A 23,653-nucleotide genomic window follows, 5' to 3' on the forward strand; every position below is an offset into this window, starting at 1 on the left:
ACTTATATGCGATCCCAATTATTTGGATGCTGAGACAGGAGGATTGCTAGACCTTGCCTCCACCTCTCAAATGCTAGCATTACAGGCCTGTGCCCACGCCTGCCCCCACAGTACCAGTATTTGAAGGTAAAAGGACAGAACGAATTAACACAAGTATTATACGATAGCGTTTAGCATTCTCAATCTTTTCTCTATTCCCCCACATTTGTGAACCAGATCTTCAGAGTAGAGGCCATGTCTTTTTTTTTTTTTTTTTTTTTGGTTCTTTTTTTCGGAGCTGGGGACCGAACCCAGGGCCTTGCGCTTCCTAGACAAGCGCTCTACCACTGAGCTAAATCCCCAACCCCAGAGGCCATGTCTTTAACTACTCTGTGCTGAGCACAGTGTCTGACACAGATGCTTAGTAATATATGCTGAGTATATAAAAAAAGGGGAGGGGTTGAGGGGGAGAAAATGTCTTAGTCAGGGTTTCTATTCCTGCACAAACATCATGACCAAGAAGCAAGTCAGGGAGGAAAGGGTTTATTCAGCTTACTTCCACATTGTTTTTTGTCACCAGAGGAAGTCAGGACTGGAACTCAAGCAGGTCAGGAAGCAGGAGCTGATGCAGAGGCCACAGAGGGATGTCACTTACTGGTTTGCTTCCCCTGGCTTGCTCAGCTTGCTCTCTTATAGAATCCAGGACCAGCCCAGGGACGGCATCACCCACAATGGGCTGGCTCCTCCCCCCTTGATCGCTAATTGAGAAAATGCCTTACAGCTGGATCTCATGGAGGCATTTCCTCAAGGGAGGCTCCTTTCTGTAATAACTCCAGTTTGTGTCAAATTGACACACAGAATCAGACAGTACAGAAAACATCTTTCTCAAAGAGGCAATGTAAGGGGTTTGGAAGGCAGCAGTGGAGTTTGGATTTGTTTGTTTTTCGAAACAGTGTTTTCCTGTGTAGCCCTGGGTCTCCTGAAACTCACTCTGTAGAGCAGGCTGGCCTCGAACTCAGAGATCTCCGTGCCTCAGCCTCTGGAGTGCTGGGATTAAAGGCCCGGCTTGATCAGATGTTATTCCTGGTTGCTATGACTCTTTTCTGGAAAGCCTCGGATGAGTGGCAGAGCAGCGCCACGTGACTGGGGACCCGCTAAGGCACTTAGAGGTGATTTAAGGTGATTTGGAACCTCTGTGTCCAGAACTGTGCCTGGGAGATCCACACATGCATCTGTGCTTACTGTGGGGCTGCTCTGTGTCTGCAATGGTCTCCTCTTTCTGCCTGTCATCCCTTACGTAGCCTGATAATCTTTCAGACTAAATACCACCAACTTTTCTGGCACATCCTTCCAGTGACGATCTGAGTAAACCTAAGGAAACTTATTCTGGGTCTGTACTCTTCTCCTTGCTAATCTCGCTCAATTGTAATTGAAATCAAGAGGAGTGGCTCTTGACTGTCTGGTGGAAAGCAGCCGTTGCTTGGTTGCTGTGTTTAAAATAACAACCAGGGAGGCAGTGCTGCATGCCATTAGAGGACTGAGGTTTTGGTCAACTCGGTCAGCATGGCTTTTTTGACTAACAGGAATGACATTCAGGATGATATACGGAAAGAGAAAAGAACTGCAGGCTGATAGGCAGGCAGGATGCACTGACTACTAAGGAATTGTTTTCTTCTCTTAGGGAAGTCTACAATGCGTTTTCACTCACTGGGAAAACAAATATGCCAAGCTCACCTGTTTTGTGGAAGAAATGTGGGTTTTTTTTCCCCCAAACAACTTAATTCTTTTTTTTTTAGATATATTTATTTTTAAGGTTTGCTTGCATGCATGTCTGTGCAAGGGAGTTAGATCCTTGGAACTGTAGTTACAGACAGATGTGAGCAGTGAGTTTGTGTGGGTGAGGAGAATTGAACCCACGTAGTCCTTTGCGCAAACAGCCAGTTCTCTTAACTGCTGAGCCATCTCTCTAGCATCCCAATAACTTATTCTTATCCACGAGAAAGCAAAGGAGGAGGGGGATGGGGAGAAGGCGGCAAAAAATGACCCTCAAGGCTAGACCTAAATAATTCAGTTTGGTTAGGTTTCCAATTTTTTAATGTTTTCATTTATTTACTGGTTTGTTTGTTTATTTGTGTATTTCTTTCCTATGGCTGGGTGTTGGGGGAGGGGTGTCTGAGTGCACAAGGTTCCTCATACTTGAACTGCAACCTCTTTGCCCACTGAACCTTCCGTCCCTCCAGCCTTGAGTCTCGACTTTTTCGAGAACAAAACCCATTATTGGTGCTGACTGGCAAGACAGCTCAACTTGTCAGGGTGACAAGCCCAGTGATCCGAATTCCATTCCTCCGACCTCCACAAGCTAATGTACACACCCACACGCATGCAGGACAGATAAAATTTAAAGGGTTTTCTTTTTCAAAGAAAAACCGTTTTATTTTGAGTTTATGAGTACACTGTAACTGTCTTCAGACACACCAGAAGAGGGCATCAGATCCCTTTACAGATGGTTGTGAGCCACCATGTGGTTGCTGGGAATTGAACTCAGGACCTCTGGAAGAGCTGGCAGCGCTCTTAACTGTTGAGCCACCTCTCCAGCCCCTAAAAGTATTTTTTAAACATCGTTTCTCTTCATTTTTATCTTTCCTCCTCCATTTCTAAATTGTCTGTGAAAGCTATTAATAGGTAAATAAATTTAAGAGCAAGAAGGAAGAACAGGAGTTGGGGATTTAGCTCAGTGGTAGAGCGCTTGCCTAGCAAGTGCAAGGCCCTGGGTTCGGTCCCCAGCTCCGGAAAAAAAGAAAAAAAAAAAAAAAAAAGAAGAAGAAAGAACACAGGTATCTGTGGAAGGACATATATATACCTGCAAACCCCACACTTAACTTGGAAGGTGGTGATGGGGTAGGTAAGATCATTCTCAGCTACACAGACAGCTAAGGCAGTATGGATCTCTCTCTCTCTCTCTCTCTCTCTCTCTCTCTCTCTCTCTCTCTCTCTCTTGTTTTTTCAAGACAGGGTTTCTCTGGGTAGCCCTGTCTGTCAGGGAACTTGCTTGGTAAATCAGGCGCTGGCCTCCAGTTCAGAGATCTGCTTGCCTCTGCCTCCCCAGTGCTGGGATTAAAGACACGCACCGCCATGCCCGGCTGTGGGAGACCCCATCTCAACAATGAAAGGAACCTGTGGTATGCAGAGAGGAATGCTGTGTTGCCAGTCTGTGGAATGGGTGGGGAAGGGGACTGCGGGAGCAAATGTGATGAGACAGATAGTGTGACAAAAAGACTAGCAGAGGGGGTGGTGGTGGGGAGAGAGCAGTGCACTCTGAAGAGGCCACATTCAAGTGGTAGAAGAATGTGGAAGAAAAGGTTGTGGAAGGTCGGGTCTCCTCCTCATCCCCCTCCTCATCCCCCTAGCCTCAGTTCTCAGAGACCAGCACTGGTGCCATCTACTGCTGACCTTCCAGGAACACTACACTCAGTGTACACATCCGAGTCACCCAGAATGGAGTCACTCTGAGTATTTAACAAAGTAGTTAGGACTTGATAAATAAACGCTTCACAGGCCCTGTGCCGTGGTGCATACCTTTTGCCCCACACTGCCCCAGGCAAGGCAGGTGGGTTTGTGAGTTTGAGACTAGGCTGGCCTAGAAGCTGTGATCCTACTTCCTCGGCCCCCGAGTGCTGGGATAGCTGGTGTGCACTACCACACCTGGCCCTCTCCTCGTCTTGACAGCAGAAGGAGAAGGTCGAGTCCCACCTTTTGCCTCTGCCTCTGTCTGTTTCCTCAGGTTATTACGTATTCCAGTCGTCATGTCTACAATAACTTGACTGAGGAGCAGAAGGGCCGAGTGGCCTTTGCCTCCAACTTCCTGGCGGGAGACGCCTCCCTGCAGATCGAGCCTCTGAAACCCAGTGATGAAGGCAGATACACCTGCAAGGTGAAGAATTCAGGACGCTATGTCTGGAGCCACGTGATCTTAAAAGTGCTAGGTAAAGTAGGACCCCCAGGATAAATGCCTGCTTCTTTTCATGTGTGTTTTGTTTCGATTGTTTGTTTGTTTGCTAAGAGAGGGATGTTTTTGTTTAGCCCTTGGCCGTCCTGACCTGAAACTTGCTCTGTAGAGATCCAGCTTGCCTCTGCCTCCTGAGTGCCGGAATTAGAAGCCTGCACCTCTATCCCCAGGCAATAGTGTCTATGAGGCATAGACAGCTACAAATGGTAAAATCTCCTATTCGGTTCTCTGTGGTGCTCACTTAGACATTACCACAAAGAGGCAGTTGTGTTCTAGATTTTAGCTATGAGGAGGGAAGAAAACACAATTCTAGCTTTTTTTTTTAACCTTACTTTATTTAGTGTGTGCCCCAGTGTGTTTGCTATAGACCTCGAGCAAAGGCCATAGGACCCCTTTCAGGAGTCACTTCTTTCTTTTCACTATTGGTTCTGGGATCAAACTCGGGACACCAGGCTCACACTGCAAGTGCTTTTAGCCACCGAGCCATCTCCATGGCCCATAATTATGATTCTCCCATGGTAGCTCATTATAGAATTCAAACACCCTCTAAGACTCGCTCTCCTTTGGATATTTGAATGATCACTTCCAAACCTCTGACCATTTAATCTTTGTTTCAATATCAGTAAAATTAAACATACCTTCCCTGAAACTTCCCCATAAATAGCAGCGTTTGTCTTTTCTGAGTCACTGCAGGTAGCACTGCTAGTAGTAGCTGGGGGCGGAGGAGGAGAGGGTGCTCAGGGCTCCAGGAGGTGAGGCATGGCTGGGTGAATCTCAACTCAAAACCGAATAAAATCAATTACGGTGGAGAGCCAACCCAAGCGCTAAGAGGGGTGTGTGTCCTCCACCAGCATTTGGAGACTCTCTGACTGATCATTCTTAAATCTTTTTCACCAGTGAGACCATCCAAGCCCAAGTGTGAGTTGGAAGGAGAGCCGACGGAAGGAAGTGACCTGACGCTACAATGTGAGTCTGCCTCTGGAACCAAGCCCATTGTGTATTATTGGCAGCGGATTCGGGAGAAGGAGGGAGAGGATGAACACCTGCCACCCAAATCTAGAATCGGTAAGTCAGCTCCTTGTCAAGCTGCCGGGCCAAAAATATAATACGGCGTCCACGAATTCCAAATCTTCCTTGTCAGAAGCTCACTAATGCCCTGGAGCATGCTGCTGAATCTCATGTGTGTGCATGCGTGTGTGTGTGTATGTGCGTGTGTGTGCATGTGTGTGCATATGTGTGTGTGCATGTGTGTGCGTGTGCATGTGTGTACATATGTTTGTGTATGTGTGTGCGTGTGTGTGCACATGTGTGCGTGCATGTGTGTGCGCATATGTGCATGTGTGCGTGTGCGTGTGTGTGCGCGTGTGTGCACATGCACATGTGTGTGTGTCAATTGGCGTGTTTTGTTCTGGCTTGGTTTGATTTGTAGTTCTTGGGTTTTGAGGCAGGGTCTCCTGCAGCATCGTGTCCTAGTTAGCTTTTCTGTCATTGTGATAAAACAGTATGACCGAAAGCAACTTAAAGAGGGAAATGTTTGTGTCGTCTTAAGCTCCAGGGTCACAGTCCATCTTTGAGAGAAGTCAGACGGGAAGGCAAGGCAAGAACCTGGAGGCAGGAACCATTGACAAACACTACTTACCAACTCACTCTTTCTCTACGTCATGCTCAGCTAGCTTTCTTACATAGCCCGGACCCTCCTGTCTAGGGATGGTGCCACACATGGTGACTTGAGCACTCCTCCCACATCAATCATTAATCAAGACAAACTTTCACAGATGCCCAGAGGCCAATCTGATCTGCAATGTTATTTGTTCCCTCTTCCCAGATGTGTCAACTTGACAATTAACTAACCAGCAAAGGTCTATTCTCAACCTTCTGGTTGAGATCAAATTTGATGCCTTATGTAGCCCAGGCTAGCCTTGAACAACTGATCCTTTAGCTCCCACCTCTAAAGTGCTGGGTTTACATGCACACACTACTCTCATGCCCAGTGTGAGCCTCTCTTGTTGTTACTGATTTTTGAGATGGGGTGTCATGAAGCCCAGGCTGGCCCAGAACTTGCTACATAGCCAAGGATGGTCTTGAACTCTGGATTGTCCTGTCTCTGTGTCCCAATTGCTGGGATTATAGGGACTTAACGACATGACTGGGTTGCTGTCAGACCTCTTGAATTTCAGTTTTCATTTGTGAACTCAGACCATAATAACAACAAAACACATTTCTTTCTTCAAATGACACAGAAATGAGAGAGTCTGGAGGGGAGGGGCGACCTCTATCTAAATTAACTGGTTTAGTATCCACTAAATAGTCTTCATATGGGGTTGGGGATTTAGCTCAGTGGTAGAGCGCTTGCCTAGGAAGCACAAGGCCCTGGGTTCGGTCCCCAGCTCCGGAAAAAAAAAAAAAAAAAGAACCAAAAAAAAAAAATAGTCTTCATATTTTTTTTTCCTTTTCATTCTGCACTGGGGATTGGACCTAGGACCTTGTACACACAGACACTCAGAAAGTCGCACAGAATAGCCTTGAACTCACTTTGTAGCCCAGTTAGGCCCATGGCAGGTAGGGTTAAGTATGTCTCAGCCTCCCAGGTAGCTTTGTTCCCACTGTTTTGTAGTTCCTGAGGATGCACAGCCATTTAAAATAGCATTTCCCCATTTCCCATGCTCCGAAACAGAATCTTTTCTGTCATTTCATCCCATCAGACCATTCGATATCTCAGGTCTGTGTTGCTCAACGGTAAACAGTAGAGATGCTATCATAAGGGGGAGTCACCATCTCGATCTCTGCTTCTGTAGATTACAACAACCCTGGCCGAGTGCTGCTGCAGAACCTCACCATGGCCTCCTCTGGGCTCTACCAGTGCACAGCAGGCAACGAGGCTGGAAAGGAGAGCTGCGTGGTACGAGTGACTGTACAGTGTGAGTATCTCGGGCTTGCCTTTCTTTTCTGGTGGAATTAAAAACCCAAGGCCTTTACAGTGCTAGCATTCTGCCACTGAGTTAAACCCCCAGCTTTCTGATAATGACCTTTTTTTTGTCCTTTCATTTAAAATTTGCATGGTTATGTTGCAGTTTAATATACAATGTTTTTAATCATGAATAAAAGTAAGGTCAAAGGTCAAAGTCTCTATTTCCAGAAGACCATTTAATGACTTTTGTCTGGGTGTATAGTTACCTATGTGAGTTAGCAAGTCCTCTGGACTAGAATTTGGTTCTGTGGGATGGCCCCTGCATGGGTAGCTCCCACAGTAGGATGCCAGCACCACCACCACCACCACCACCACACACACACACACACACACACACACACACACACACACGTCCACGCATGCATGCAAGTGCGTGCGTACACACAGAGAGACAGAGAGAGACAAACAGAGAGGCAGAGACTCTAGAGACAGAAACAGAAACCTGGGGACTTTAGAGATACACACATGACCCTCAAGCTTAGAAGGTGAAACCAGATAATCAGGCCTTGGAGGTCATCCCCCACTACACACGGAAGTTTAGAGCTATTCAAAGCTACATAAAAGTCTGCCTCAAAAATATTAAAATAGGGCTGGAGAGATGGCTCAGTGGTTAAGAGCACCCGACTGCTCTTCCAGAGGTCATGAGTTCAATTCCCAGCAACCACATGGTGGCTCACAACCATCTGTAAAGAGATCTGATGCCCTCTTCTGGTGTATCAGAAGACAGCTCTGGTGTATCAGAAGACAGCTACAGTGTACTTATATATAATAAATAAATAAAAATAAAAAATAAAAGACTTTATTAAAAAATATTAAAATAAAAAAGTAGGGCCAGGTGTTTGCTACATCCTGTAATCTTAGTTCTAGGGCCAGGAGGAGAGCGGATTTGATGCCCGCCTGAGTTACTTGGTAATATCATTTTCTTTTCTTTTCTTTTTTTTAAGGAAAGTAAAGCGCCAGATGTGGTGGTAAACTCCTTTAATCCCACTAGCATTTAGGAGGCAGAAGCAGGCAGATCTCTGAGTTTGAGGCTAGCCTGGTCTACATAGTTGAGTTCCAGGACAGCCAGAGCTACACAGCAAAACCCTGTTTCAAAACAAACAAACAAGCAAAGTAAATAAATAAATATGCCAAGGGAGAAAAGTGATCAATGGCCCTAACCAGCTCTGAAGCTTATAGACCGCAAAAATGACAGCCTGCAGAGTATCTTCAGGGGTGAAGTAGCAGCACCTCTGTCTTGGGGACTACTAAACACTTTTAAATAAAAGATATCATAAGGGGCTGGAGAGATGGCTCAGCGGTTAAGAGCACCCGACTGCTCTTCCAGAGGTCCTGAGTTCAATTCCCAGCAACCACATGGTGGCTCACAACCATCTGCAATGGGATCTGATGCCCTCTTCGGCTGTGTCTGAAGACAGAGACAGTGCACTTACATATACTAAATAAATAAATCTTTAAAAAACAGAAAGATATTATAAACCAAGTTACAAAACCAACCTGAATATCTGTATCTATTTCTGTGAAACAAATTACCCCAAATTTAGTGAACTTAAAATTTTTTGACTCTTAGTTTCTGCACATGTCCTAGCTGGGAAGTCAGGCTCACTGTCTCAGGAGACGTTACACAGTGCGCCTTCTGGGCTACACGCATCGCAAGACCTGGCTAGTCCTCTAAAATGGCTCCCAGTGGCTGCTGGCTTTCTTTACATAGTCTCTCTACAAAACAACGAATTCCCAACTGGCTTCCCCCGTAGTGGACATCTGAGAAAGCATGATCTGAGAGTTCAAGCCCAGCCCCAGCTTCAGATCTAGAGACTTGAGAACTAAGAATTGTGCTGATTTTATATAACCGAACTCTCAGATTTGACCTGCCATCACTTCTGATCACATCTGTATTTAGTTTACTATGAGTGAGTCACTCAAAAGTAAGAGTGCTCAGCTGATAAAGGTTCTTTGGCACCCAGCCTAAATGGCCTGAAGGTCTATGTCCAAGACTCACGTGGTGGAAAGAACCAACTTCCTTTGGTTGGCCCGTGACAGCCACATGAGAATACAGGGGCACGTGTGTACTCAGCTCCATCCCGCCCCACTGCACATGCGCACACAAAATAAATAAGTAAAGAAGTGTAGCTAAAAACCAACCAGGAACTACTTCATCACTTCAAGGGCTGCTAAGATGTTAACGCCGGTCCAAAGGACACTTGACACATTACATTAGGGACAAAGACACTTTAACTTGGAGATTGTGAAGATCACCGAGGCAGGCAGCAAAGAGTTAATGTTCTACAAAGTCTGTGGTTTCTGTGGTCACCTGTTTAGCTGCAATAGGAATCTTTCTGCCTTTGAGAGGTCTGGTAAGCTGTCCTCGTTGAGTTACAAATTGTCAAGTGTTGTACTTCCGTCCTTTCAAGTATCAGTTGTCTTACAAATTTAACAAGGTCTTCACTGAAAAAGCAGGAGCCGCCTTTCACGTCCACTGAACATCCACCCTTTTTATTTGAAGCTATCTTCTTAGTAAAAGTAAAACAAAAATTAGGACCAACTGGGTATGGAAACTCGCACCTATAACCTCACAGCTAGGAGGGGATCATGGATTCAAAGTCAACCTGGGCTACAAACCAATGCTGGGGCTTGCGCATACACGCACGCACGCACGCACACATGCGGGGAAAATAAATCAGTATTTTTTTTTTTTTTGGTTCTTTTTTTTCGGAGCTGGGGACCGAACCCAGGGCCTTGCGCTTCCTAGGTAAGCGCTCTACCACTGAGCTAAATCCCCAGCCCCAGTATTTCTTTTTAAAGGTAAGTAGCATCTTGGACATAGATCAGTCATTGCCTCCTGCTGCCCCTAAGACTCCAAGACTAATTTGACAGATTATTCTCCCTCTTTTGGATCCCTAGTGAAGTAAAATTCTATTTACACTGACTTCTTCTCTGCCTCATTTTGTTTCTGAAACTCCCCCTTGTTTCACTGTTGCTTCTAGCTGTGGTATATTGGCTGGCATTGAAGTTTTCTGGGTTTGTGGGGAAAGGAAGGTGCAGGGAGCCAGAACCTAGAGCCAGGCACGTTCTAAGCAAGCAGCAGGTTTTTACCTGTCTGAGGCAGAGTCTTTTTGATGAAGCGGAGGTTGGCCTTGCATCTTGCTAGATTCAAACTCAGGAATTCTTCCTGCCTCTACTTTCCAAATGCTGAAATTACAGTGTTCCCACCAACTGGGCATTCTCATTGCTCTGTAGTTTTTTGTTATACAGGTGTCCCTCAATTACAAATCCATCCTATGACTACTCTGTGTGAGTGTGTGTGTGTGTGTGTGTGTGTGTGTGTGTGTGTGGTGTGTGTGTGTGTGTGTGTGTGTGTGTGTGTGTGTGTGTGTGAATTTTTCTTATTGAGACAGGATCTTCTCGCTGTGCAGCCCGGGGCTTCAGTAGATTTTTCTATCTAGCCAAGGATGGATGGATTCAAGCCCACAGCAATGCCTCTGCCTCCGCCTCCCGTGTGCTGAGATGATAGGCGGGTGCCCCCAAATCTCTTATACTGCAGATTAAGAAATGCATCCCATTATATCTAGCAACATTTCTGTGGATTTACCCTTTAGATGTTTTCCAAAAGTGTGAAGACACATGTGGAGCTGATGAAATATTTCGATTGTGGAAAAAGTAAAGACAACTTCAGTTTCCATTAGTAGATAATCCACTCAGAGTGTGCCTTGGCGGGGGGTGGGGCCGTAAGGGAAAGAGCGTTCCTGAACTGAATTTGCTCACATAAAAGAAACCCCGAAGCCAGTGAGATGGCCCAGCCGTGGGTGCTTCTGTCCTAGTCTGGGGATCTTAATTTGTTGGCAGGAATCCACACTCCACACGGCAGAAGGAAAGGATAGATTCATGCAAGTTATCCTGTGACCCCTGCACACACTCACAAAGGTATACACACATATAAAATAAATAATGTAATGATAAAATAAACCCCAGCCTCTCCCTCCCTCCCTCTCTCTCTTTCTCTCTCCATATGTGTGTGTGTGTGTGTGTGTGTGTGTGTGAGATGATGGTTACACACACCTTTAGTCACAACACTCAGAAGGCAGAAGCGGCCACATCTCTGAGTTCAAAGCCAACCGGTCTAGAGAACAAGTTCTAGGACAGCCAGGGCTACACAGAGAAACCCGGTCTCAAAGGGGAAAAAAAAAGAGAGGCATGGTGGGTGGTGCACACCTTTAACCCCAGCAATCGGGAGGCAGAAGCAGGAGGGTTTCTGTGAGTGTCTTAGTCAGGGTTTCTATTCCTGCACAAACATCAGGACCAAGAAGCAAGTTGGGGAGGAAAGGGTTTACTCAGCTTACACTTCCACATTGCTGTTCATCACCAAAGGAAGTCAGAACAGGAACTCACACAGGGTAAGAACAGGCAGTAGCTGATGAAGAAGCCATGGAGGGATGTTGCTTACTGGCCTGCTTCCCCTGGCTTGCTCAGCTTGCTCTCTCATAGAATCCAAACCACCAACCCAGGGATGACTCCACCCACAAAGGCCTAGGCCCTCCCTGCTTGATCACTAATTGAGAAAACGCCTTACAGCTGGATCTCATGGAGGCATTTCCTCAAGGGAGGCTCCTTTCTCTGTGACAACTCCAGCTTGTGTCATGTTGACACACAAAACCAGCCAGTACAGTGTGGACAGGGTGATCGACGTAATGAGTTCAAGGTCACCCAAGACCCTATCTCGGATGTGGGGGTTGGGGGAGGGTAGATAAAAGGTAGATTTTTATAGTAAGAGACCCTGTCGTTTATAAAGATAGGCAGGCAAGAGTCAACTACTTTCTGTTGACATGACTTTGAGAACAGAAGCCGTTCCCTTGTACCTGCCTCTGTGCACAGTAGGTCCAGCCTGACCCACTCACCGTCATCTGCAGCTTGCACCATTGGAAGCATCCTAACTCTAATCCTTGCCTCCTCTCCTCCCCGTGAAACACTCCATCTCCCCAAGAACAGCCACCGCGTGCTTTCTTCAATGTAACGTGAACCACCACGCAGCTCTTGCCTCTACATTTGAATGGTTGCTCCCCGTGGGAGCCGGTCTGTCCCTTCCTGTTTCTGTGACTTCATCTCCCTTGCTCATTGTGCTCCAGAGGCCCTCACACTCACCACACCCTCTGTACCTTCTGGCCCAAGCTTGTGCTCTGTCTCTAGTTCACCACAAGAGGGTCCTGTCTTTCGTGTTCCAACCCAAGCACCACCTTTTCCCAATCCTGCTTTCCCAAACTCTATTCTCCTTCCAAACTGCCAGTCATCCACTTTTGCCCCCACATATCCAGGGTCTGAAATTATTTGAATCTGTTCTTTATTGTTCCCTTCCCCCCGCCCCGTGGGGTGCAAACTGGAAATCAGAGGAGCTCCTATTGGCCTCTTACAATACCAAAAACTGCTGGCTTAAGTGGGCACTTAAATATATAGAATGTGTTATATCCAAATGAGAACGTATATGTGCAAATAAAATGTTGACCTTGGGGGCTGGGGATTTAGCTCAGTGGTAGAGCGCTTGCCTTGGAAGCGCAAGGCCCTGGGTTCGGTCCCCAGCTCCGAAAAAAAGAACCAAAAAAAAAAAAAAAAAAAAAAAATGTTGACCTTGAGCTCTGACTCTCAGAGCCACCAGCAGTCACAGATCAAATTGTAGGCTGTAGGTTATATTTTCTTTTACCGATGATAGAAAAGGGCAGTTAGAGAAAGGAGTGGGCAGAGCAGTGCCCAGAGGTCTGAGGGTTGGAATTTTCTTTGAACATGACACGATAATCTTCCCAGCCATTTTATCACGAAGGCAGACGTAGTCACTAAAATCTGAGCCAACGAGTCAAGTGGTTCAGTAGCTTCGGCTTGCAAGAATATGGAAAGGCCAGGTGAAGTCACAATATGAGAAGGTAGCAGGGTGTGGCACAGGGAGCCATCCTGCCTGGGGCTTCTGTCTTGGGAGTTCGAGTGTCTCCGAGCTTCTGTTTGACTTTCCTTCTGTCTGTGCTTCCGAGGAAACAGATGTGCAGAGCATTGGCATGGTTGCAGGAGCAGTGACAGGCATAGTGGCGGGAGCTCTGCTCATTTTCCTCTTGATATGGCTCCTAATACGAAGGAAAAGCAAAGAGAGATATGAGGAAGAAGACAGACCTAATGAAATCCGGTAAGCGTCCCTATTTGTACCAACTCCCTTTACAGGCTGGCCCCATAGCAACCAGTCAATATAAATATCCCTTAGGTCCTCTGTACTATGACTCTCTTCAAAGGGTTATCCTGGCAAGTAGGAAATTACAGTCTAGGGACAGAAGATGTGATTCACTTCATTGTGAAACTATCCTTGTCCTGGCTTGTTTTCTGTTGCTGGGACAAACAGCACGCCCTAAAGTAACTTGGGGAGAAAGAGTTTATTTCCCCTTAGTGCTTACAGTCCATTACAAACGGAAGGCAGGATAGGAATCCAAGGCAGGAACCTGGGGGTGCCAACTGAAGCAGAGGCCATGGAGGGGTGCTGCTTACTGACTTGCTCCTTATAGCTTGCTCAGCCTGCTTTCTAATAGAACTCAGCATCACCTTCCCAGGAGTGGCACCACCCACAGTGACCTGTACTCTCAGGCAGCCATCATTAACCCAGAAAATGCTGGACAGACTTGCCAAACAGTCATTCTGATGGAGAGATGTTTTCTCTCTCTAGGTGACTCTAGCTTGTGTCATGCTAACAATCAACGAGCATACTTCTCAACTTTCCTTCTGATTCATTTCCACGTAAGAAGGGTAGATAATAAAAAGGCTATAACCCACAGGACATGAAAGGGTTTAAGTACACAAACCCCAAATCAAAGCAATTCTATCTAGATCGTCTCTCATGTTGAGCTGTATCCTTCTGGTGCAACTGGCTGAACCTCTGGCAGTCACTCCACAAACATTTTCCTAAACTGAGCGTTAAGCCTTGTGAAAAAGGAACTGCCTTGGAGGTTTGTGGCTTGAGGAGTTCATTGAAAAAAAAAATCTCAGGAGGAAGTAACTTTAATGAACATCACCGTGGGCCCTGGCAGTACCAAAGTTTATGTTTGCTGTCTGTTCACTTTTTGCTTTCAGAGAAGACGCTGAAGCGCCCCGCGCCCGCCTTGTGAAACCCAGCTCCTCTTCCTCAGGCTCCCGGAGCTCTCGCTCTGGCTCCTCCTCCACCCGCTCCACCGGGAACAGTGCCTCCAGAAGCCAGCGGACGCTGTCGAGTGAAGCAGCACCACAGCCCGGGCTAGCCACCCAGGCATACAGCCTAATAGGACCGGAAGTGAGAGGTTCTGAACCAAAGAAAGCCCACCATACGACCCTGACCAAAGCAGAAACCACACTCAGCACAATGCCCAGCCAGAGCAGAGCCTTCCAAACTGTCTGACTTAGAGCGGTCTTGGCTTGCACTTTCCCAAAAGTCAGGATCTTAGCCTAGTCACTGGAGCTCGCCCACCAGCCACGCAAGCCCCTCAGCCAGATTCGATCTCACTTAAGTAGCCGCAGAAATGGCACGGACCAGTTCTGACCAGCACCCTCCTTATGTAGGATACCAAACAGACAGAAGGACGAAGGTGGACCTCTAAAGGCACCTCACTGTGCCTTCAGACAGAGTGGAGGAGGGGAGTGGCCCAAGCTTATTTGGTGAAAATAGGGGAAAGGTGAGGCTGCACACACCTGAAACATCTTACCTAGGAAGTTGCAAGTCACCACAGTCAAGAAGAAGCGGGAATCTCATAGATCAATTTTCTATTCATTTCTGCAAATTTATTGGATTAGTGTGATTATTCAGATAGTCAAAACAGAAGCCCACGCCTTATAATATACCTATCTGCAACATGTACCAGGAGAACTGCGTTTAAGAAATTCACATTAAAAAAAAAAAAAAAAAAAGGAGGAGGAAACACATTTTTTTTCTACTTTGACTTGACTTCTTGTGTCGTGAGGTCTGAACGTTAATTGGGGAGGATTTGAAATGGTGGGAGACAGAGAAAAAAAGGGATTTTTCTCTTACCCCACCAGCAGTCAATCTTCCTATTTCCATGGAACCCTAAAATAACAAATAAGGAGGGAGTCCAACCAAGATGGGACACGGTTCTCTGAAGAGCTTTCCGTTTTGTTATTCAGAGGATCGTCAACAGATATCAAAACTATTATCCCGGGGCAGTTGCGGCTCATTACTCCGATTGACCGACTCCCCTAAAGACTTCTCTGCTGGATGTTTCTAGAAGAAACAGATGCTCACTACATGTCACTTAATGAATGTCCTTAGGGACAGTCCTCTAGAGAAAGTCTCTCAGGGATGTTGAAAGATCCCCTTGCATACCGCGTCCTACTCCTCTTTCTGTGAACACGTGAAACCAGAATTTCAAGACTGGTTGGAATGAGAGGGAGAGTAGACCTTTCTCTCAGTAGGTCAAAGGACATTTGACACTGGCCCGAAACTTGGCGATTCTCCCATTTCTTTCATTTTAGAAGGATGCGAATGTGGGACTTTTGATGATTCTAGGCCTTAAATTTCCAGCGGTCATTTCCTAAAGGCACTGAGAACCCCATACCCCTTCTCACTCCCCGCCGAGGGGCTGAACTGTATCCTCAAGGTCTTCCTTCTCAGCGGTAGACGCGGACAACAGCGTTGCTGTGGGCTGTAAGGAATGAACTACCATTAGGGAGCCGGTGGTGAGCGAAACAAGTGGGTGGTGGGAGCGGGTTCAGCTAATGTCTGTTAACATGTTTGCTGTTGGCATCTGGGAAAGAATTAGCAGAAAGGATTCACTACCAGCAAAAGTATCGGTAGAACTCACACATGGAGAAGAAAGGTGTCTGAGAAATGTAAAAGAGGGGGAAAAAGCAGCCTCTCCGGGATAAGTAACTTGCCTTTTAGATGGTTTCGATGATCAGGGCACTTTAAGGCACAGCTGCTAAGCCTGAATGAGCCCTTCAAGGCAAAGTCACTGGTCACGCGGGTGGAGCAGAGCGTTTCCTTGTGTTGACCAGGGCAAAGGCTAGGGCAAAGAGGAAGGAAGCCACTGTGGCTGTTGCAATGAAGTAGACTCTGAAAAAGGACTCAGATGCTGACAGGGAAAAGGTTGATACTCACTACCGCCCCGTGTCTCTGGCTTCCGACTCCTACGTTTAATTGATATAAGCGCATCCTCACAGGATGTACACACATTTCCTTCTAAAGTGCCTAGGAAATGATGCTTGCGTTAAGTTGTCTGGGTTCCTTTGGGTGGGCTTTGTGCATGCTAAAGTGACTGTCCTCACCTAAGTTCTGTCTTCCTTTTAAAGAGGTAGAAATAAGAGACACTGAGGGAACAACACAGGTGCCTGTCCACTTGAGAGAACCGGCATATTTGAATGCTTCTTATACTAACTCTTATCTCATTGTAAGAATTTTTTTTTTTAAGCCCCTTCCTCTGACTACATGTTTATTCTTCTTGGAGGATGGTATCCAAGCAAATGTCTCTTCTGCTATGTAATTCTGAGCGTTCTCATTCCTGGAGTCCCTGAGCCAAGCAAGCTTACGATGAAGGCTGCAGCTGTGCTGTCATGAGCGAACGATTTTCTCACCGCTCCCTGCCTTGGAGTGTCCGGTTTCCTGTCTGTGCTTTGCAAGCAGGGATCAGTCCCCGTGGTCCGAAAAGGAAATTCCAGTTCTTTAAATTTGTTATTAGAAACTAAGACCATTGAATACCCGAATTACTTTGGAAATTCTTCTCAATGGAAAACTACAATAAAATGCACCAAACAGATTACACTAGGAGCTGAGAAATTCTGAGAGATAAGGGCCTGAAGTCTTAGTAATGACAGAGCCTCAGAATCAGCCATTCATGTTTAAATATGAGCCCGAAGACAGAGTGAGAGCCATGACGGGCTCCAAACCTTACTCCATTGACTTTGCCAACCAAGCCAGCTGAGTCTTTAATGTGAAACAGATAGAAAAGGGAAAAAAATAACTGATGGGTAAAAGCAAAAAAAAAATTAATAATAATAAATGTTTGTAAGAAAATGCAGATGGGGGAATGTGTATGTTTAAAGAATAACCGTTTCAATAAAATGTATAAGCCAAACTTAAATTTGTCAAGTAGCAAAGTTGATGTTTTTGCTGTCATGTTGCATACAAAGCATGTCGGAATTGCCGTTCCAGAAGGCATCTGTGGTGTGCTTCATTTCTGGTGCTATGCTGTTTCATGTATCAGTCTGCCATGTTGCCCTGTAAACGGGACGGTAAGTGTCACAAGAGCAGTTACTGATTGCAGCTCCATTTGTAACAGCAAAGAAGAAATACGTAAGGGAAGATGGCTCCATGGGCGAGGCTGGGGCTATTTAACCTGCACAAGAAATGTATGTAAACCCTGTTGCCCGAAGAACAGAACTCCGGCCGTAAATGATTAGTGATTGGTTTTGGTCACAAGTTTTATTTAACTCAGTCACAAGATTTAATAGACCCCAAGGATGTGAGGAGAAAGACCACAGACCCAAACCATCATGGGCAAACTAATGACAGCAGACAAGCATTTGAAGCAGGCTGGTTCGTCAGTCTATGAAGTGCTTTTCTCCTCTCAAGGCAGGATGTTAAGTGTAAGTCTTCCAGAGCTGGCTGCCCTTAAGGACTTTGAATAATTCTGAAGCAAGTATTTTGCGCAGTACCAACAGAGAGTCGCACACTGTGGGATCCGGAAAGAGAAGTGAGGGAGTTACACAAGTCCACAGAAGTCTAACAGAAGAAGGTAACAGGCAAGTAGCACGTGCCTGCAACCACTGCTCCCCACAGGAATCAGGAGTTCAAGTCTGGGATACTGAAACCTGTTTCAGAGAGAATAATGGTAGTTATCACTTACTGAAATACCATGTGGCAGATAAGAGACCCTTTCTATGGAGACAGGGTCTCATGTAGCCCAGGCTGGCCAAGTACTTATAGCTAACGATTCCCCTGAGGTCCTGATCCTCCTGCCTTACTGCCTAGAGTGTTGACATTACAAGCAAATTCTACTACAGTTAGCTTTTTTCTTTGTTTTCCCCCTCCAAATCTAAATGCGTTATACATTTTATCTCAACTTCATAGTCACATGAACTCTATAAAAAGACATTTGCATTTGCATTTTAAAAATAAGAAAACTAGGTGTTGGGGCGATGACTCAGCAGTTAAAAGCACTGGCTGCTTTTGCAGAGCTCTGGGGTTTGGTTCCCAGCACCATGGCAGGCATGGTATCTCACAGTTGTCTGTTAACTCCACTTCTGGGAGATACAGTGCCCCCTTCTGGCCTCCATGGGTACTGCATAGATGTGGTGCACATACTCATTCAAATACACACACACACACACACACACACACACACACACACACACACACACACACATAAACATACAATTTAAAAAAAAAACAAATAGGGGTTGGGGATTTAGCTCAGTGGTAGAGCGCTTGCCTAGCAAGCGCAAGGCCCTGAGTTCGGTCCCCAGCTCCGGGAAAAAAAGACAAATAAGAAGGCTGGGTAGTAGTGACACTCACCTTTAATCCCAGCACTGGGAGGCAGAGGAAGTCAGATGTCTGAGTTTGAGGCCACCCTGGTCTAAAATGAATTACAGGACAGCCAGGGCTACAAAGAGAAACCCTGTCTCAAACAAACCTTCAATGAGGATGAGGGAGAAGAAGAAGAAGAAGGAGGAGGAGTGGTGGAGGAGGAGGAAGAGGAGGAGGAGGAAGAAGAAGAAAAAGAAGAGGAGGAGGAGGAAGAAGAGGAAGAAGAAGAGGAGGAACCATCTAGCCATATACCATTGTGTTTCATCAGAACTGCTAGATCCTGACTGACTGCCCTTGTTATCCCTAAAACCCTTATAGCCTTACCCAAAACCATGGGCTTCACTTTCTCTCTGCTCGCTTTCTTGCCCCTAAGCTCTCTACACGCTGCAGATCATTCCTTTGGGTTACAAGTGAGGAAAAAATTTTCCTACTTTTTTTAGTTGCCCCCTTTTTTTTTTTTTACACTGAAGTAACCATGGGCATAGATGAAGTAATGCCTATGATTTTCAGAGAAGGTTAAATGTAGAGCATCTCGAACACATTGGGTTTAAGTCGACGATCACACTTGAGGCATATCAATTTTATCAATTTATAAATTGAGTGTTTATAGAGCTCACACATTCGAGTGACCCCATACTTAGCAGCCATTGTGTTTACATCTGTGTTTAATGGCTCTCACCACATGGAAGGCTGGTGGTAAGACAACCACTGAGAGTTTGAGGTTACCCTGGATTACAACGTAACTCTGGCTCAGTAAGGACCACAGGCTGCTCTTCCAGGGGACCCAGTTTTGATTTCTGGCACCCACGGGTGGCTTACAACCATCTGTAACTCCAGATTCAGGAGATCTAGCCCCTTCTTCTGGCCTCCTCAGATACTATCTTTTTTTTTTTTTTTAAGATTTATCTATTTATTTGTTTACTTATTTACTTACTATCTGTAAGTACACTGTAGCTGTCTTCAGAGACACCAGAAGAGGGCGTCAGATCTCATTACAGATGGTTATGAGCCACCATGTGGTTGCTGGGATTTGAACTCAGGACCTCTGGTAGGGCAGTCAGTGCTCCTAACCACTGAGCCATCTCTCCAGCCCGATACTATCTTTTAAAGATTTATTTATTTCATGTATATGAGTACACTGTGGCTGTCTTCAAACACACCAGAAGAGGGCATCGAATCCTATTACAGGTGATTGTGAGCCACCATGTGGTTGCTGGGAATTGAACTCAGGTCCTCTGGAAGAGCAGTCAGTGTTCTCCAGTCCCCAAGGACATCATGTCTCCCTGTCCGTCGGGGAATCAAACCCTGGCTCCCCGAATGACAGGCAGGGATACTCACCACTATCCTAACAAGAATGACCAGACACTATGTTAATGCGGTGCACAAACATATATGTAGGTAGAACTCCCTTACAAATGAAATAAAAATAGACCTGGGTGTGGTGGTACACATCTTTCATCTTTGTATTCGGGAGGCTGAGGCAGGCAGATCTCTGAGTTCAGAGCCAGCCTGGTCTATATAGTAAGCCCCAGGCCAGCCAAAGCTACATAGCATTGCCCTACCTCCAAAACCAACAAACAAATCTAAAAAAGAAAAAGTGAGTTGAGCCAGCAGGGGCTACACAATGAGACCCTGTCTCAAAAACATAAGGAAAAAAAATCCCCATCCACGAAATGTGTGTGTGATTATTTAAGGGGTTTTACCCCCTCATCCCCTGCCTGCCCAACATCCGATATCTAGGATTGCAAACCCATGGCCTAAAGAGAATTATGCAAGTAGTGTTCTACTACTATGCTTCAGAGTCAGGTTTCTCTTGATTTATATCTCAGTTTTGTTACCATTGCCAAATAAAGACGTAAGAAACTTATTTTTTTATGTAATTAGTTTAATCACTAAGCAACATTCACAATGATTTTAATTGATGAAAAAAAATAATGATACTTCAGAGATTGTGGAAAGCAGGTCTCTCTGAGTTTAAGTCCAGCCTGATCTACATAGGAAGTCCCAGACCAGCCAGGGTTTCATGGAGAGACCCCCAAAACCCAATAATAGTAATGACAACAACACAATTATTAGAGAAGCATCTCTTTTCTGGACTATAGGATCAAACACAATGTTTTACATGGAATTTGAAGCCAGATGTGGTGGTACTCACCTTTAATTCAAATTCATCCCTTGGTTATATAGTAAGGTCAGCCTGGGTTACATAAGACTCTGTCTCAAAAATTTCTTAAAAAATGAGTTATTGTGGATAATCTTGAGTAGGCAAGATGGCTCACTGGGAGAAGATGCTTGCCCTGCAAGCTTAACCTTCTGAGTTCAATCTTTTTTTTTAAATTTGTTTTTATTTTATGTACTGTGTTAGTTAGGGTTTTCTAGAGCCTTCCTTTTTCCATCATCCTTCTGTAGGCCTCCAGCAGAAGGTATGGTCCAGATTAAAAGTGTGTATCGGGGTTGGGGATTTAGCTCAGTGGTAGAGGGCTTGCCTAGCAAGCACAAGGCCCTGGGTTCGGTCCCCAGCTCCGAAAAAAAGATAAAAGAAAAAGAAAAAGAAAAAAAAAAGTGTGTATCACCATGTCTGGATTTGGAACTTGCTCTGTCCCAGGCTGGCTTTGAACTCAGAGATCTGCTTGCCTCAGTCTCCTGAGATTAAAGGTATATACAATCTTGCCTCCACCTAAGCTTTTCAAGGCCGCTACTCCTCATGATCTGGATCAAAAGCATGTATCATCCCAAGTCAAGATCTGGGTCGGAAACCTGTGTCTTCTGGCTTCAGAATCTGGATCACAGGTGTGCCCTCCATTCCTGAATTGTAGTTCATTCCAGATGTAGTCAAGTTAACAACCAGGAATGGGCATCACCTGTACATTGGTGTTTTGCCTGCATGTGTGTCTATGTGACAGTGTCAGATCCCCTGGAACAGGAGTCATCGAACAGCTATGGGCTGCCATGCGGGCACTGGGAATTGAACCCAGGTCTTCTGGAAGACTAGCCAGTGCACTGTACCATCTCTTCAGCCCAAAGGTGTTTCTTACTGGTTTTTGTTTTTGTTTTTGTTTTTGTTTTTGTTTTTGTTTTGTTTTGTTTTGTTTTGAGACAGGGTTTCTCTGTGTAATCCTGGCTGTCTTGGACTCACTCTGTAGATCAGCCTGGCCTTGAATTCCAGATTTGTCTGCCTCTCTCTCCCAAGGTCTGGGAATAAAGGTATGTGCCAGCACTGCCCAGAGTTCAATCTTTGGATCCCTGTAAAGACAGAGAGAAGCTAGCCTGGTCTACATAGTAAGTTTCAAGCTAGCCAAGGTTAGATAGTCAGACACGCTTTTTTTTTTTTTTATTTCTTTTTTTTTTTTTTTTTTTTGGTTCTTTTTTTTCGGAGCTGGGGACCGAACCCAGGGCCTTGCGCTTTCTAGGTAAGTGCTCTACCACTGAGCTAAATCCCCAGCCCCCAGACACGCTTTTTTAAAATGTGTGTGTGTGTGTGTGTGTGTGTGTGTGTGTGTCCATAGATGCTACTCCACAGAGCTGTCCTGATGTCTACATACAAGCCATGCACTTTCCTGATAACAAATTAGATATTTTGAAAATTAATCCATAAACGGCAAACACCCGGCTATGAGTTGAAGAGTAAGCTGTGGAATAAAGTAGATCTGACTTTGACACTAGGCTGAGGTAGAACAGATTAGTCTTTCAGGAGCCTTTCTGTCTGTATCTTAAGGCAGGATAAGATCTTCCTAAAATAAACCGAACATGGTGGTTCCTACGGCTTTAATCCAAGTACTTGGTAGGCAGCAGATCTCTGTGAGCTGAGATCAGCTTGGTCTACATAGAGTTTTCCAGGTCAAACAAAGCTGCACAGTGAGACCCTGTTTCAAAGCAAAAAAACCAAACCAACAAGGATCTGCCTGAAATAGTTGCCATTCAAGTCACGTAAGGAGACACACGTCAAGTGTTTACTGTGTCCTCGATTCATAAACAAACAAAAGAGCCACAACAGAACTTTACCAGTTACAGAGAAGGCTGCTTTTAACATTCAAAGCGGCTAAATATTTGTTTTCCTTATTTTCTTTTGTCTAATATAATGAAAGTAAATGGTGTTAGGATGACTTACATGTTTAAGGAATTTATACTTTGCTTCAGTTAGAAGGGCAAACTACTAATATCAGTTTGAATCATTCTGGTTTCAATTTTCCTGAAGAAATGCAGGAATCACATTCAAGTCTTGGGCAATCAGGCCACATGCTGCAGTTTTTAGTCATGTCATTGGTTCCAAGAGGGACCCTTTTTGATGGAATTTCCATGTATGTTCTCCATTCTTTGATCCTGAATAACTTACTGTTTGTCTGTCATCTGCCTTCTTTCTTCTCTCCCCTCCCCCACCCTCCAACCCCTTTTTCCTCCTGAGGCGGGATCTAGCTCGATCCTAGGTTGACCTCAGGCTAAGGCCATATTTTGGCCTCTCCCTCCCAGGTTTTGGGATTGTCCACAGGAGTCACTATCTCCAGCTGAATAATCTTTAAAACTTAATACTTTGTTTTCCTTTGTTGGCATTTGTTTGTTTGTTTGTTTGTTTGTTTGTTTTGGGGATTTTGGGGGAGGTGTATTTTAAAACAAGGTTTCAATGTAGCCTTAGATAGCCACAAACTTACTTTGTAGACCAGGCTGGCCTTACAAAGATACACCTGTGTCTTTCCTCCCGAGTGACTGCCAGTGTGTTAAGGACATGTGCCACCACTCCCAGCCCTAGAAGCACATACTTTTAACAAGGCACTATCTTTAATTCCAGTACTAGGGAGGCAAAGGAGAGTGGGGATCTATGAGGCTTAGACCATCTTGAACTACATATAGCTCCAGACCATCTAGATAGGGAGACCTTGCTTTAAAAAAATAAAATGTTGGACTGGAGACATGGGTCAGTGGTTAAGAGCACTGACTGCTCTTCCAGAGGTCCTGAGTTAATTCCCAGAAATTTCATGGTGGCTCACAACCATCTGTAATGGGATCTGATGCCCTCTTTGGGTGTGTCTGAAGACAGCTACAGTGTATTCATATACATTAAATAAATAAATAATAAATAAAAATGCACACTAAGAAACTCCCACACTGGGCTGGAGAGATGGCTCAGTGGTTAAGAGCACTGACTGCTCTTCCAGAGGTCCTGAGTTCAAATCCC

At 45.3% G+C, this 23,653-nt stretch overlaps 1 protein-coding gene and 1 long non-coding RNA gene across 5 annotated transcripts in view; one reads left to right on the plus strand and one right to left on the minus strand.

Moving 5' to 3' along the window:
* Clmp (CXADR like cell adhesion molecule) overlaps positions 1–17,038 on the plus strand; it is a 108,696-nt gene extending 91,658 nt beyond the window's left edge. For 2 of the 4 annotated variants that reach the window (XM_087560699.1, NM_173154.2), the window contains 5 exon segments: positions 3,761–3,962; positions 4,883–5,050; positions 6,781–6,903; positions 12,972–13,113; positions 14,046–17,038. In XM_087560699.1, coding sequence (XP_087416825.1) covers positions 3,761–3,962; positions 4,883–5,050; positions 6,781–6,903; positions 12,972–13,113; positions 14,046–14,346 — 936 coding nt within the window. In that variant the 3' untranslated portion in view covers positions 14,347–17,038. 4 annotated transcript variants of the gene reach the window in all.
* On the minus strand, positions 12,269–13,054 carry LOC148004086 (uncharacterized). The gene is made up of 2 exons (XR_015627184.1): positions 12,570–13,054; positions 12,269–12,447 (listed from the first exon to the last, which is right to left on the minus strand). It is a non-coding gene; the product is annotated as an uncharacterized LOC148004086 (long non-coding RNA).
* Positions 17,039–23,653: the final 6,615 nt, after the last annotated feature.

Source organism: Rattus norvegicus, chromosome 8 (genome assembly GCF_021556685.1).
Source record: "Rattus norvegicus strain SHRSP/BbbUtx chromosome 8, alternate assembly SHRSP_T2T, whole genome shotgun sequence".
NCBI classification, from domain to species: domain Eukaryota; kingdom Metazoa; phylum Chordata; class Mammalia; order Rodentia; family Muridae; genus Rattus; species Rattus norvegicus.